General features: G+C 50.4%; 1 protein-coding gene across 1 annotated transcript in view; it reads left to right on the forward strand.

The window, feature by feature from the left end:
* The first annotated feature begins 13,856 nt into the window (after positions 1 to 13,856).
* The window catches only part of C12H12orf75 (chromosome 12 C12orf75 homolog), a 252,245-nt gene continuing 249,655 nt past the window's right edge, over positions 13,857 to 16,446 (forward strand). The window contains exon 1 of the mRNA XM_069627774.1: positions 13,857 to 14,013. Within this exon, the coding sequence (XP_069483875.1) occupies positions 13,971 to 14,013 (43 nt within the window). The 5' untranslated portion in view covers positions 13,857 to 13,970. The remainder of the gene's footprint in view (positions 14,014 to 16,446) is intronic.

The following is a 16,446-nucleotide window of genomic DNA, read 5'->3' on the forward strand; positions in this document are numbered from 1 at the left end:
CTGCCAGAAATCCCTGAGAACACTACTGTCTGTTAGGGTAATGTCATTTCCATCTTTGATCCACCAAGTAATATGACCAAGACGAAGAAGAGCCAAAGAAACCTGCAGAGTAATAACAGGTTGCCTTACCCTAGTACTGAGAAAAGTTGGCCCCACGGTTCTCCCAACAACAGTAAAGAAGGACTTTGACTTTTTTCAGAGGAGGACCAGCCACAGGAAATAAACACTGACAAGGAATTGCAAAATAGAGAGAGCAGCCAGCGTGAAGCCGTTTAAAACCGTGAGCACAACACAGTCCATTCTGCTATCAGTTTCTCCAACTCACCGGCTGTGCTGAACTCGTTGGCGTTGCTTTGCTGTCAGAGTCAAGGGCAGTACCACTGTGGCAATCGCTTCTCACCACCTTATTTATTTATAATTTAATTTCTATATTTATCAAGCACCGAAAGCCTGTGGGCAAAAGGCACCACAAAAACACACAGGACATGGAAAACAATGGGACAACGCACAAAGCCTGTGGACAGTAAATGAAACTAAGTGAAGAGGTGGGTTTTAAAACATGGCAGGTGGACTTCTTTCCTTAATCTAAGGGGAATGGCATTCATTCCAGAGTTGAGTGCCTGGAATGGGAAAGATCTTCACAGTCCCCTGCTTTTTCTGACTCTGGGTACCACTACCAGTTCCTTGGTACCGGAACGGAGGGGCCTTGATGTGGTGTGTGACATCAGGTGCTCTTTCATGTATTTTGGGGCATGGCAAGATATGCATTTCTGTGTCGTAGTCATAGCCTTGAAGTGTATCCTTGCCAAAACGGGAAGCCAGTGTAGCTCTTTATGACCGCTGGATCAAACACAATCGAACACAAAACGAACAGCATCGTTCTGTACAATCTGCAGCTGGTCAATGTAACTGGACGAGGCCCCCAACAACAGTGTGTTGCGGTAGTCAAGGTGTGGTAGTATGATTGGCCTGGGCAGGGTGGCTCGATTTCTTTGAAATACGAGCGGTTTGACCTTTTCTTTTAGCACATTTAGGTGGTATTGTGTGCCGTGAGTAATACCGTATACTACAGCTGTGGAGTCCACGTCTGCATTTATATAGACACCAAGGGTTTTCACTTTTTTTTCGGATGGGTGAGCATACAGGCATAGGTATCTGAAAGTTTATTTCTAGTGTCCGCTGAGCCATAAACTAGCAGTTAAATTTTAGATGAGTTAAGGCATATAGAATTGGAATCCATCCAGTTGTTGATGGTACGAAGGATGTGCTCTACCTGTTCCAGATCTTGGTTGTAGTTCCACTCAACTCCAGAATGAGTTGAGTGACATCTGCATAGTTGGATAAATATACATTGTGATGTCAGCAAGTCACATATGGTCTGATGGATAGATTGAGCAGTGCTGGGGGTAAGCATGCGCCTAGAGGGACCCCTTCCTTAACTGGTTCAGGTCCCAAAGAGGCCTTAGCCCAGCACACACGCAAACTCCTTGTCAATGCAGGAGGGCCCTGTGTACCTTTGACACATGCTACACCACTCGTCAGCTGCAATCCCCAGTCTTATGTTTCTTTTCCTTGAGGCTTCTTGAAAGTTGCTGCTTTGTGTTGAAAAGGGCAAGGGTATTTCACTCCTTGTTTTACTCTCCGATCTCGTTGCCTTTCTCCTCGTATTAAACTTTCCTCTCTTTGAACTGCTGCTTCCTCGTGTGTTTTGCCTTGCTCAGAGTGTGCTTTATGCTCAGCCTTTTATCTGTGTGGGGAAGTGTGATGGAAGTCAGTGTGTGTAATGATCCGTAATTGCCTGACCTTGCCTGACCATGTGTCATGATCCCTGCTTCCAAGGGGTCAGGACTTGCCCCACGACCTTGGAAGCAGGCCCATGACTCTGATCCCAGGAACCAGCCAGTCCCTATAGGGACCCTCTGGACCTTGTCCTGGCGCCAGTGGCGCCAGGCTCATGATGGTGACTGGTCCCGGCACAGGAAGCGCCGGGCTCATATTAGATAAGAGTGCTTGGTGGACCTACCTGTAGCAGACCATGCAGCTTACTTACCAGCAAACTGGTCTCCTGATCCTTCTCTGCCTGGAACTACTTTTACTGTCTGGGTGGAGCAGGAGCCACTCCCTGGAAGCAGAACACAGGAACTCTTCTAGAAATCTGGAACTCTTTTCTTACCTGGGTGGGGCCGTGGAAGGAGACGCCTAAGCACTACAGAAGGCTATTTAAACCACACCCGATTGGTTTCACGTGCTTCGCGTTATTCTGCATCTGCAGCAGGACGCTCACCGTGTCAGCTCCAGGAAACCTCCAGCTCCAGATCCTGTGAACACGAAATAACCTGCTGGAATCCAATCTTCAGTCTTCTTCAGTCTTCTGCAGCTTCTGCAAAACAAAGGCACAGGTTAGGCAAAAGTAAAGACAGCAAATCTACTTACCTAATCCAACGGCAGCATCCAAGGCGCCTTTTTCTGCCTTTCTCTTCCGGCATCCGACATCTGCAAAGAGAAAGAACATCGGTCAGTAATATTCAACGACAAGTTCTGCTTACCTGTGTTGCGCCTGTTCCAACTCAGCTCGCGCTGCATTCCGGCACCTGCAAGGCAAGATACATCGGTTAGTAACGCTTAGTTACAAGACTGCTTACCCGTCGCTTTCAATCTGTTCGCGCTGCACATCAGCACCTGCAAAGACAAAAGAGACATTACGGAGCATTCTCCAGCGCTAGTGCAGTCTTTCTACTTACGTGTGCCATTAGAAGGATAATCTTCATCGTCGTCCCAGCATCTGAAAAAGGAAAGGCATAGACTTTACAGACTTAAGACTTTTAAAGGAGAAAAGAACAATGCGAAAGGAACTTTAATACTTACAAGGCACGCTCGTGCATTAACGGCGTCTTCGCTCTCAGCAAATCCTCTGCTATCAAGAGGCAGAGCTCGCATCCAGTGAAGCAACTGGATCCAGCGCCCCTGCACAAGACGCAGGATGGAGAGCCCGGCATTTACCTATATAAGGTAAGCGCAATATCAACCCAGTTCCACGGGGAAAGAAAGGGCGAGAGGGGCTAGGAACTTTCCGAATCTTCCAAACACTAATACCTTGGTTTACCCTTGCAGACATCTCACTCTTCAACTTAAACTGTCGGTGGGAAGGGGGCCCAGTCCGGGAGCAAAGCGAACCCTGCGCCTAACACTGAAGAGAGTATCCTCGCCAGATCAAGACCGGCGCCTCCGGGGGAACCAGGTGAGCGTTACAGAACGCGAAGCCTTACCACAAAATTCCCGCCCAGGCGCAATGGAAACCTCAGACACAGACCAGTTGGCCCAATTACTCGGGGAGTTGAGGGCGGAAGTACACGCTGCACGTCAGGAAACAAATGCCCTCAGGAGGGAGTTAGTGGTCTCCAAAGAGCGAACAGACGATGTGGCTAGACAATTGCTGCAAGCCCAAGCTGGACAAATTCCTCTACCAACCCCAAGTGGGGGCCACGCTCCTCCAGCTTCCTCGAATCCAGTACAAATCAATCTACCAGGAAATATACCTTTGGCTCCGCCCGAACGCTTTTCAGGTGATTCAAAAAGGTTTGCTGTGTTCTTCAATCAATGTCGCTTGCACTTTTTGTGCAGACCCGCCGCTTTTCCAACGGACCAGGCTAAAGTGGCCTTCGTGCTCTCTTATCTCAGTGGCAGTGCCGCAGATTGGTCCGTTCCTTTAGTGTCTCAAGATGACCCCATTCTCCATAACTTCCAGGACTTCCAAGCCAGTATGGAGAAACTGTTTGCAAGGCACTATCAGGGACAGGCCTTGGACAATGAACTTCTTTCGCTACGACAGGGCAATCAAGATCTTCTGACTTATATTGCATCATTTAACAGACTAGTAGTGGAAACCAGATGGCCGGAGGATAAGAGGATCACACTGTTTTACAGAGGTCTGCGTGGGGAATTAAAAGACGTTCTGGCTCAAGTGGTAAACCCTCCACAAGACTGTTCCGAATATATCGATCTGGTAGTGCAATTGGATCATCGACTTCAGAATCGGAAAGCCGATCGATCCAGATTTGAAACCCGACTTTTTTCAAGGCCACAAAGTTCTACGAAAGGAACTGATTCAGTGGAACCCATGCAAATAGTGGGGTGTAAAAGGACCTTTAACCCAAAAGGAGAGGGAAAGGAGGAGACAACTGCAATTATGCCTCTATTGCGGAAACTCAGGGCACTTTCTTCGAGATTGTCCAGTGAAGCCCAAGAAGAAGATAGTAGGGGCGTCTGATAAAGGTACCGAGAATTCTGAGCCGGGAAACAACCTCGCCCGGCAAGTGTAGAGGTCCGCTTGCCGAGCGTTAAAACCAGTTCTTTGACCTCGCATTTCATCATGCCCATGGTCCTCGTGAGTCCTGAACAACCTAATAGTATGCATGCCATTAAAGCATACATTGACAGTGGCGCAATCGGGAATTACTTGGACTGTGAGCTGGCCGCCAGGATGAATCTGTCTCTTTGTCCAAAGACGGTGAAAGACGTCATTACCACCGTGGATGGGACGGAAATAGCTTCCGGACCCGTAACTCACACCACCATGGAAGTAACGTTAGTAAGCCAAGATGGGCATCAAGAGAAGATCGTGTTTGATGTGATCAAGGCCCCTCAGTTTCAAGTCATCTTGGGAGTTCCTTGGTTGGAGAAACACAATCCTCAAATTGATTGGCGAGCAAAGACAATACGGTTTCCAGAATGCGCTTCTACCTGCTACCCTCAGCTCTCCACCAAACTAGCTGCAACTGTTTCTGAGAGTCCGCAACTGCCTCCTGAATACCAGGAATTCCAAGATGTCTTTCGGAAAGACCAAGCTAATTCTTTGCCTCCTCACAGATCATACGACTGTCAGATAGACCTGATTCCCGGATCCACTCCTCCGTGCAGTCGGATTTATGCCCTTACTGAACCTGAAAATCTCCACCTAAGGCAATATTTGGACCAGTACCTGGCTAACGGATTCATCCGTCCTTCGAAGTCCCCGGCCTCCTCAGCTCTGTTCTTCGTGCCAAAAAAGGAGGGAGACCTAAGAACATGTATAGACTACCGTGCCCTGAACCAGATTACAATTAAGAACAGGTATCCGTTGCCATTGATTCCAGAACTACTTGACCAAGTCAAAAACGCCTGCATATATACTAAGTTAGACCTCAGAGGAGCCTACCATTTGGTGCGAATAAAGGAGGGCGATGAATGGAAGACGGCCTTTCGTGCCAAGTATGGACTGTTCGAGTATCAAGTGATGCCCTTCGGGTTGTGTAACGCACCGGCCGCATTCCAGTTCTTTATGAATGACGTGCTCCGTGAACTCATTGATGTGTGTGTAGTTGTATACATTGACGACATTCTGGTTTATTCGTCCTCTGAGGCAGAACACCGAAAACATGTAACCGCAGTACTGGAGAGGCTCCGCAAACACAAACTTTTTGCAAAATTAGAGAAGTGCGTCTTTCATGTTACGGAGGTCGAATTTCTGGGATTTATTTTGTCACCTAACGGAGTTCACATGGACTCGAGGAAAGTAGATGCAATAATCAAGTGGCCCTCACCATCATCTGTAAAAGGGGTTCAAAGTATGTTGGGCTTCGCCAACTTCTATCGCAGGTTTATTCCAGACTTTTCTCGGATAGTCCAACCCATTACAGCTCTCCTCAGAAAAAACAAACGTTTTGAATGGTCTACCGAGGCAGAACAAGCCTTTCAGGAGCTAAAGACTAAATTTACCTCAGCCCCGATTTTAAAACATCCCCGCCCGGAACTACCTTACATCGTCGAGACCGATGCCTCCAGCCTTGCTATGGGAGCAGTGCTTTCACAAAGAGATCCAGAAACCAACCAGTTGCACCCCGTTGCGTTTTGGTCTCGTAAATTATCAGCCCCAGAAATCAATTACACCATTACCGACAAGGAACTGTTGGCTATTAAGTCCGCCTTTAAGGCCTGGCGGCATTATCTCTTAGGAGCCCGACACACAGTCACTGTCATTACTGACCATCGTAATCTACAGTATCTTAAATCAGCCAAAGCTCAATCCTCCAGACAACTTCGCTGGGCATTATTTTTTGCCGAATTTGATTTTATAATCACCTACCGACCAGGCAATAAGAATGGTAAAGCGGATGCCCTCTCTCGAATCGGAGTAGAGGAACACATGGTTAACCCTGAGCTCGTACCTATTATTCCTGAACAAAGAATCCTGGGTTTGATCAGCATGCAATCCATTGAAGAAATTGAAACCCAGGTTAAACAACTTGTAACTCCAACGGACATACAAAAATGGCAGCTTCGGGGGGAAGACTTCACAGTAAAGAATGACTTATTATACTTCAAGGAACGACTTTATCTACCCTGTACCAGCTTACAAAATCAAGTCATCTCTTGTTATCACGACTCCTTAATGGAAGGACACCCGGGCATGGCCAAGACCTCGGAAAAGGTCAAGCGTCACTTTTGGTGGCCATCTTGGAGAAAAGACATCAGAAACTTTGTCATGTCCTGTGGAGTGTGCCCCCAGAACAAGAGTCCTAAGGAAAAACCAGCAGGCCTCTTACAACCACTTGAAATCCCACCTCATCCCTGGCATACCCTTTCCATGGACTTTATCACCGACTTACCTCCCTGTTCCGGATACAATACAATCCTGGTAATCGTAGACTTATTTTCAAAAATGGCACATTTCATCCCACTAAAGGGGTTACCGTCGGCAGCAATCCTGGCTCGAGAATTTCTTGAAAACATCGTTCGGTTGCACGGCTTTCCTTCAGTTTTAATCTCAGACAGAGGAAGTCAATTCATCTCCCACTTCTGGCGGAGTTGCTGTCGGTTAGCTCAAATTGATGTGAGGCTTTCCACCAGTCACCACCCACAAACCGATGGTCAGACCGAAAGGACCAATCAGACTTTGGAACAGTACCTACGCTGCATGCTGCAACAGACAGGAGGAACTTGGAAGGACATCCTTTGGATAGCCGAGTACGCTTACAATAACTCAGTCCACTCTGGAACCGGAAAGACCCCGTTTTTTCTTTTGTATGGTAATCATCCTCGAACCTCTAACCTGGATCCACCTCAGGATCTTGGAACACCAGCAGTTGACCACCTACATTCAACCATCACCCAAGCCTTCAAGGAAGCTACTAGCCACCTTCAAAGGGCCAAGGAACAATACAAGAAAGGAGCAGATCAACATCGAAAGGAAGCCCCTCAATACCAAATTGGAGATCAAGTCTGGTTATCTACCAAATATTTACCCCTAAAGGGACCACGCACCTTTAACCCAAGATACCTAGGACCCTACTCTGTTACTGCCATAATAAATCCAGTAGCGGTCAAGTTGGATTTACCCCCTCGCATGAAAATGCACCCAGTCTTCCATGTTTCACTACTAAAACCCGTTCAACCGGAAACCCGATTGACTAAATCTCCTGAACCTATCCTAGTTGACGGAGAACTTGAGTTTGAAATCAAAAATATCCTGGATTCCAAGATCTCCAAATCAAAACTACACTACCTGATTGACTGGAAAGGCTACGGCCCCCAAGAAAGATCTTGGGAACCTGCAGAACATGTACACGCACCCCGTCTAATCAAGAAATTTCATCGGACATTTCCTAACAAACCAAGACCTCCGGAGAAGTCAACCTTGGGAGGGGCCTTGAGGGGGGGTGCTGTCATGATCCCTGCTTCCAAGGGGTCAGGACTTGCCCCACGACCTTGGAAGCAGGCCCATGACTCTGATCCCAGGAACCAGCCAGTCCCTATAGGGACCCTCTGGACCTGGTCCTGGCGCCAGTGGCGCCAGGCTCATGATGGTGACTGGTCCCGGCACAGGAAGCGCCGGGCTCATATTAGATAAGAGTGCTTGGTGGACCTACCTGTAGCAGACCATGCAGCTTACTTACCAGCAAACTGGTCTCCTGATCCTTCTCTGCCTGGAACTACTTTTACTGTCTGGGTGGAGCAGGAGCCACTCCCTGGAAGCAGAACACAGGAACTCTTCTAGAAATCTGGAACTCTTTTCTTACCTGGGTGGGGCCGTGGAAGGAGACGCCTAAGCACTACAGAAGGCTATTTAAACCACACCCGATTGGTTTCACGTGCTTCGCGTTATTCTGCATCTGCAGCAGGACGCTCACCGTGTCAGCTCCAGGAAACCTCCAGCTCCAGATCCTGTGAACACGAAATAACCTGCTGGAATCCAATCTTCAGTCTTCTTCAGTCTTCTGCAGCTTCTGCAAAACAAAGGCACAGGTTAGGCAAAAGTAAAGACAGCAAATCTACTTACCTAATCCAACGGCAGCATCCAAGGCGCCTTTTTCTGCCTTTCTCTTCCGGCATCCGACATCTGCAAAGAGAAAGAACATCGGTCAGTAATATTCAACGACAAGTTCTGCTTACCTGTGTTGCGCCTGTTCCAACTCAGCTCGCGCTGCATTCCGGCACCTGCAAGGCAAGATACATTGGTTAGTAACGCTTAGTTACAAGACTGCTTACCCGTCGCTTTCAATCTGTTCGCGCTGCACATCAGCACCTGCAAAGACAAAAGAGACATTACGGAGCATTCTCCAGCGCTAGTGCAGTCTTTCTACTTACGTGTGCCATTAGAAGGATAATCTTCATCGTCGTCCCAGCATCTGAAAAAGGAAAGGCATAGACTTTACAGACTTAAGACTTTTAAAGGAGAAGAGAACAATGCGAAAGGAACTTTAATACTTACAAGGCACGCTCGTGCATTAACGGCGTCTTCGCTCTCAGCAAATCCTCTGCTATCAAGAGGCAGAGCTCGCATCCAGTGAAGCAACTGGATCCAGCGCCCCTGCACAAGACGCAGGATGGAGAGCCCGGCATTTACCTATATAAGGTAAGCGCAATATCAACCCAGTTCCACGGGGAAAGAAAGGGCGAGAGGGGCTAGGAACTTTCCGAATCTTCCAAACACTAATACCTTGGTTTACCCTTGCAGACATCTCACTCTTCAACTTAAACTGTCGGTGGGAAGGGGGCCCAGTCCGGGAGCAAAGCGAACCCTGCGCCTAACACTGAAGACAGTATCCTCGCCAGATCAAGACCGGCGCCTCCGGGGGAACCAGGTGAGCGTTACACCATGGTGCTGGGACATGTCAGGTATACGGCTCTGGTGTTAGTCCGTTGTCGCTCACAGTAGACTGTTCATGAGAAAGTGTTTGTGTCGGGAAGCAGAAGGGTGGGGGGGAGTTTGAGTTTCTAGATATCCTACCTGGTAGGATGGGGTAAATGTGTTACAGGGAAGGGGATACTGGTCTCACCATCCGGTGTTCCACTTCCACTCCCCGAAGACCCCAAATCCAGGTGATCCTCCCCCACGGGTCGACCCACAGGAACTGGATCCCAAAGTGATGGCCGTGTCCTGGCCACCTGGATGCCAGATCCCCGGGTACTAGTGGGTGAGAGACCTTCACATTTCTCACACTCCCCAGAGAAATACAAACCATGAAGGACCATCTAAAATTCAGAAACTCCTAAAAACATGACTCTTCAACTCAGAACAGGACAAAAAAGAATGAGCAACACCCACGCACCATGAAATGAACACAGAACTGGAAAGTTTGGGTTACTAGGCCAGACCACAGCAAAGAGCAGGGAAGTAGAGAGGCCTGTGACTGAGAGGGAGGCCCAGGTGCAACCTTTCCAATATAGGGGCCCTACTGGGAACAAAGGAGAGAGATGGGACTGACCTAATCGAACCACAGACTGAGAGCATTAGAATAAAAGCGGAGAGAATGGCAACCGAACAGGTGGACCCCGGGGCTCAGAGAGCTCAAGGGCAAAGGGAAGAGATTCCCCCTACATGACAGACCTGTGGGGGCGATGGTTGCTGCACACCGGGATGTGCCAGGTGGTAAAGTGATGTGGACTTCCATTCGTTTGAACACAGGGGGTGGAGAGGGACCCACCTCTAAACAGCCCTGTTAATGACACACACCCCTCCACAGACAATAGAAGTCGGAACTGAGGTGTTGCACAATGTCCGATATTAGAGGGGCTATGTGCCGCAGGCTACCAAAACTGAGGCGGTTCGATAAGATGCAGCCACTAAGCAACCCCACCCTTCTGCATATACCTCTCAAACTCTGAATCAAACACAACCAACCCCACCCCTCTGCATACACCCCTCAAACTCTGAACCAAACACAACCAACCCCACCCTTCTGCATACACCTCTCAAACTCTGAACTAAATACAACCAACCCCACCCTTCTGCATACACCCCTCAAACTCTGAACTAAACACAACCAACCCCATCCCTCTATATACACCCCTCAAACTCTGAACTAAACACAACCAACCCCACCCTTCTGCATACACCTCTCAAACTCTGAACCAAACAACCAACCCCATCCCTCTGCGTACACCCCTCAAACTCTGAACTAAACACAACCAACCCCATCCCTCTGCATACACCCCTCAAACTCTGAACTAAACAACCAACCCCACCCTTCTGCATACACCTCTCAAACTCTGAACCAAACACAACCGACCCCATCCCTCTGCATACACCCCTCAAACTCTGAACTAAACACAACCAACCCCATCCCTCTGCATACACCCCTCAAGCTCTGAACTAAACACAACCAACCCCATCCTTCTACATACACCTCTCAAACTCTGAACCAAACACAACCAACCCCATCCCTCTGCATACACCCCTCAAACTCTGAACCAAACACAACCAACCCCATCCCTCTGCATACACCCCTCAAGCTCTGAACTAAACACAACCAACCCCACCCTTCTGCATACAACTCTCAAACTCTGAACTAAACACAACCAACCCCATCCCTCTGCATACACCCCACAAACTCTGAACTAAACACAACCAACCCCACCCCTCTGCATACAACTCTCAAACACTGAACCAAACACAACCAACCCCACCCCTCTGCATACACCCCTCAAACTCTGAACCAAACACAACCAACCCCATCCCTCTGCATACACCCCTCAAACTCTGAACTAAACACAACCAACCCCACCCTTCTGCATACACCTCTCAAACTCTGAACTAAACACAACCAACCCCATCCCTCTGCATACACCCCACAAACTCTGAACTAAACACAACCAACCCCACCCCTCTGCATACAACTCTCAAACACTGAACCAAACACAACCAAACCCACCCCTCTGCATACACCCCTCAAACTCTGAACTAAAAACACAACCAGCCCCACCCCTCTGCATACACCCCACAAACTCTGAACCAAACACAACCAACCCCCATCCCTCTGCATACACCCCTCAAACTCTGAACCAAACACAACCAACCCCATCCCTCTGCATACAACTCTCAAACTCTGAACCAAACACAACCAACCCCACCCCTCTGCATACAACTCTCAAACTCTGAACTAAATACAACCAACCCCATCCCTCTGCATACACCCCACAAACTCTGAACTAAACACAACCAACCCCACACCCTGCATACAACTCTCAAACACTGAACCAAACACAACCAACCCCATCCCTCTGCATACACCCCTCAAACTCTGAACCAAACACAACCAACCCCACCCCTCTGCATGCACCCCTCAAACTCTGAACCAAACACAACCAACCCCATCCCTCTGCATACACCCCTCAAACTCTGAACTAAAACCACAACCAACCCCACCCCTCTGCATACACCCCACAAACTCTGAACCAAACACAACCAACCCCCATCCCTCTGCATACACCCCTCAAACTCTGAACCAAACACAACCAACCCCATCCCTCTGCATACAACTCTCAAACTCTGAACCAAACACAACCAACCCCACCCCTCTGCATACAACTCTCAAACTCTGAACTAAACACAACCAACCCCATCCCTCTGCATACACCTCACAAACTCTGAACTAAACACAACCAACCCCACCCCTCTGCATACAACTCTCAAACACTGAACCAAACACAACCAACCCCATCCCTCTGCATACACCCCTCAAACTCTGAACCAAACACAACCAACCCCACCCCTCTGCATGCACCCCTCAAACTCTGAACCAAACACAACCAACCCCATCCCTCTGCATACACCCCTCAAACTCTGAACTAAACACAACCAACCCCATCCCTCTGCATACACCCCTCAAACTCTGAACCAAACACAACCATACCTCTACAGCACAAGAAACCGCACACCCTACACTATGCTGCTGAACGGTGCAAGCCGACCTGAAGCTGCCAGCAGCCCATCACAGCTCTCTAGCCCCCCCCCCATTCCCACTAAATCACCCCCAATCCCCCACCCTCTTGCTTTGCAGATCCACCAGAGCGCCCGGGGCCCCCGCAGGTCGGAATAATGCGGGTGTAACAAACCTTTCACATAACACAACCTTCCAGCCTCTTCTCGCGGCTGCAGAGCGAGCGTTAATATACCCCCTCCCCCCATTAGGAGCCCCCCCTCGGGAAACTCCGAGAGAACCAAACACCGGCACTACTGGCTTTGGCAATGTGTGTTTGTCGGGAAACTCTGCGATGGAATCATAACTTCTAGGGAGTCCAATATTCTCATTAATAAATTCCCACTCATTTCCGTTTAATCCACTTCTGATGACGGGCAGTGAAGGCCCGTCTCTTGGAGGTCGGGGGGCTGGGGGCGGGGGAGGGGGTCTTCTACGGCTTTATACGGCTCGGGCGCTACTGGGGACCCCGGAAACCGCAGCAACAGGAAGGCGAAGGCGCTGCTTCCTTTCACGAGGAGTTAGGGGTAGACACCCACCCCACCACACCCGCACCCCATGTCTGAAGTCTGGGTTCACAGGTGGGGTGCGCACACACCAGGCTCCCCTCAAGCTGAGTGCACTTCCAAGAAGGCCCCCTTCATCCCGTGATTATGATGGGAGAGGGGAGGAGCCCCTGAGCCCTCGTACCCTGCTGGTCCCATGGGTGCTAGGTGAGCAGCAGGTGCTGGGGTGCTCAGTGAACAGCCGGTGGTGGGGTGCTAGGGTGTTTCACAGGTGGGTGCACCCCGCCTACCCCCACCCCCCATGGGTGCTCAGCGAACAGCCGGTGGTGGGGTGCTAGTGTGGTTCACAGGTGGGGTGCACCCAGTGCTTAAAGTGGGCCGGGGCCTGCCGAGGCCGGCCCCGGCAATCTCAAAAAAGTGGGACTGAGCCGGGGCCCTGCCGGGGCCCGGTCCTACCGCAACATTGTCCCGAGATGCGCCTGCAATGAAGTCAGGCGAGCCGACAGAAGTTGCAGCCAGCCACAGCGACGCTGTGCCTGGCTGCTACTGGCTGCTACTTCCGTCAGTCATAGTAACTGCCTCTGGTGACCCCTCGCGCGAGGATCACCAGAGGCAGTTACTGTCCCTTTGTTTCCCCAGGTCGCCGAGGTGTCTTTAACCCTCGGCGAACCTGGGGATTCCTCGACATACTTCGAGGTTTATAAAAGATGGCTTGAATTGTGTACTTTCAAAGCCATCTTTTATAAACCTGAAATGTTTAAAAAAAGATGGCCTGAAAACTAGGCAAACCGTAGGGTATGCAAACACAAATATATAACCTTTATATATATATATGTGTGTACACCATACGATTTGTGTCCTTTTTAGGCCACGCCCCTCCCACAAGCCACGCCCCCAAATGAGGCCCCCCCCCCTCGATTTTTTACCCCACTTAAAGCCCTGGGTGCACCCCGCCTCCCCAGTCCCCCATGGGTGCTAGGGAGGCAGCAGGTGGTGGGGTGCTAGAGTGGTTCACAGGTGGGGTGCACCCCGCCTACCCCCGTCCCCCATGTGTGCTTGGGGAGCAGCAGGTGGGCGGGGCGGGGGTCTTCTGTGTGGGCGTGCAGGCGCTGCCAGACTCCACACTTCTGGCTCCTCCCCCAGGGGTGCACAGCTGCGGCGCGGCCCTCCCACTGCCGTCTGATCCTCTGCACCTCTCGGCCGGAGGCAAAGTGCGGAGCTGGGAGCCATGGGCTGCGGGAAGTCCGTGGCCGCCGTCCCGCCGGGGGCAGGTGAGGGGGGCATGCGTGGCTGGAGGCCAGTGGACTCCGGGGTGCACTTTTGCTGGGTGGGCGCCACTAACCGGGCGGGGGGAGGAAACTATCTGTAGTGCAGGTGTTGCACCTCTCTAAGGGCGCCGAGTAGTGCCTAGAAGGTGCCGGTGCTGCAGGGTGCAGCGCCCGGGCAGGTGATCTCTTTGCACCCGAATGCGCTTTCTTTTTCGCCCCATCTTCCTCCTGCTGTGAACCTCCACCGCGGGCTGGGAGGGCTGGGGTCCCGCCTTCCCTCAGGCGAGAGGTTAGTGGTGACCACGGACAGGAGTCCCCCGCGAATGGGTGCATGGACGGATGAAGGGCAGCGCTTAGAGGGAACCAGCCGCGTCTCAGAGGCGCTGCCCGCGGGACAGAGCGTGCAGGGGAGCGCGACTTATTTAGGACACAATCTTCTCAACGCCCTTTTTAATGGGGGGGGGGGGCATAGCTTTGTTGGATTCGGTGTGGGGGCTGCGTGCAGACACACATGCGTGTATGCCGTGCGGTGCAACTATATGGCAAACAGCCCCCTCCCCCCAATCTGTCCAACACTATATTCATTTGAGCTGGTGCACGCACTTAATACATAATCAGAAAAATCAATACATCTACAGTAATGGAAGCATCCAGTTTACACCGGAATTCTCTTGCACCGGCCCCCAGTGTTGCGCATGCTGTGATGCTTGCTATTGTGTCTTGGTGTGATGCTTGCTGTCCTCGCTATTGTGTCCAGGTGTGGTGCTTGCTGTCCTCGCTATTGTGTCCAGGTGTGATGCTTGCTGTCCTTGCTATTGTGTCTTAGTGTGATGCTTGCTGTCCTCGCTATTGTGTCTAGGTGTGATGCTTGCTGTCCTTGCTATTGTGTCTTGGTGTGATGCTTGCTGTCCTTGCTATTGTGTCTTAGTGTGATGCTTGCTGTCCTCGCTATTGTGTCTAGGTGTGGTGCTTGCTGTCCTCGCTATTGTGTCTAGGTGTGATGCTTGCTGTCCTTGCTATTGTGTCTAGGTGTGATGCTTGCTGTCCTCGCTATTGTGTCTAGGTGTGATGCTTGCTGTCCTCGCTATTGTGTCTAGGTGTGATGCTTGCTGTCCTCGCTATTGTGTCTAGGTGTGATGCTTGCTGTCCTCGCTATTGTGTCTAGGTGTGATGCTTGCTGTCCTCGCTATTGTGTCTAGGTGTGATGCTTGCTGTCCTCGCTATTGTGTCTAGGTGTGATGCTTGCTGTCCTCGCTATTGTGTCCAGGTGTGATGCTTGCTGTCCTTGCTATTGTGTCTTAGTGTGATGCTTGCTGTCCTTGCTATTGTGTCTTAGTGTGATGCTTGCTGTCCTCGCTATTGTCTAGGTGTGATGCTTGCTGTCCTCGCTATTGTGTCTAGGTGTGATGCTTGCTGTCCTCGCTATTGTGTCTAGGTGTGATGCTTGCTGTCCTCGCTATTGTGTCTAGGTGTGATGCTTGCTGTCCTCGCTATTGTGTCTAGGTGTGATGCTTGCTGTCCTCGCTATTGTGTCTAGGTGTGATGCTTGCTGTCCTCGCTGTTGTGTCCAGGTGTGATGCTTGCTGTCCTCGCTGTTGTGTCTAGGTGTGATGCTTGCTGTCCTCGCTATTGTGTCCAGGTGTGATGCTTGCTGTCCTTGCTATTGTGTCTTAGTGTGATGCTTGCTGTCCTCGCTATTGTGTCTAGGTGTGATGCTTGCTGTCCTTGCTATTGTGTCTAGGTGTGATGCTTGCTGTCCTCGCTATTGTGTCTAGGTGTGATGCTTGCTGTCCTCGCTATTGTGTCCAGGTGTGATGCTTGCTGTCCTCGCTATTGTGTCCAGGTGTGATGCTTGCTGTCCTCGCTATTGTGTCCAGGTGTGATGCTTGCTGTCCTTGCTATTGTGTCTTAGTGTGATGCTTGCTGTCCTCGCTATTGTCTAGGTGTGATGCTTGCTGTCCTCGCTATTGTGTCCAGGTGTGATGCTTGCTGTCCTCGCTATTGTGTCTAGGTGTGATGCTTGCTGTCCTCGCTATTGTGTCTAGGTGTGATGCTTGCTGTCCTCGCTATTGTGTCTAGGTGTGATGCTTGCTGTCCTTGCTATTGTGTCTTGGTGTGATGCTTGCTGTCCTCGCTATTGTGTCTTGGTGTGATGCTTGCTGTCCTCGCTATTGTGTCCAGGTGTGATGCTTGCTGTCCTCGCTAGTGTGTCTAGGTGTGATGCTTGCTGTCCTCGCTATTGTGTCTAGGTGTGATGCTTGCTGTCCTCGCTATTGTGTCTAGGTGTGATGCTTGCTATTGTGTCTTGGTGTGATGCTTGCTGTCCTCGCTATTGTGTCTAGGTGTGATGCTTGCTGTCCTCGCTATTGTGTCTAGGTGTGATGCTTGCTGTCCTTGCTATTGTGTCTTGGTGTGATGCTTGCTGTCCTCGCTATT

Source organism: Ambystoma mexicanum, chromosome 12 (assembly GCF_040938575.1).
Source record: "Ambystoma mexicanum isolate Mex_15411 chromosome 12, UKY_AmexF1_1, whole genome shotgun sequence".
Lineage (NCBI taxonomy): Eukaryota > Metazoa > Chordata > Amphibia > Caudata > Ambystomatidae > Ambystoma > Ambystoma mexicanum.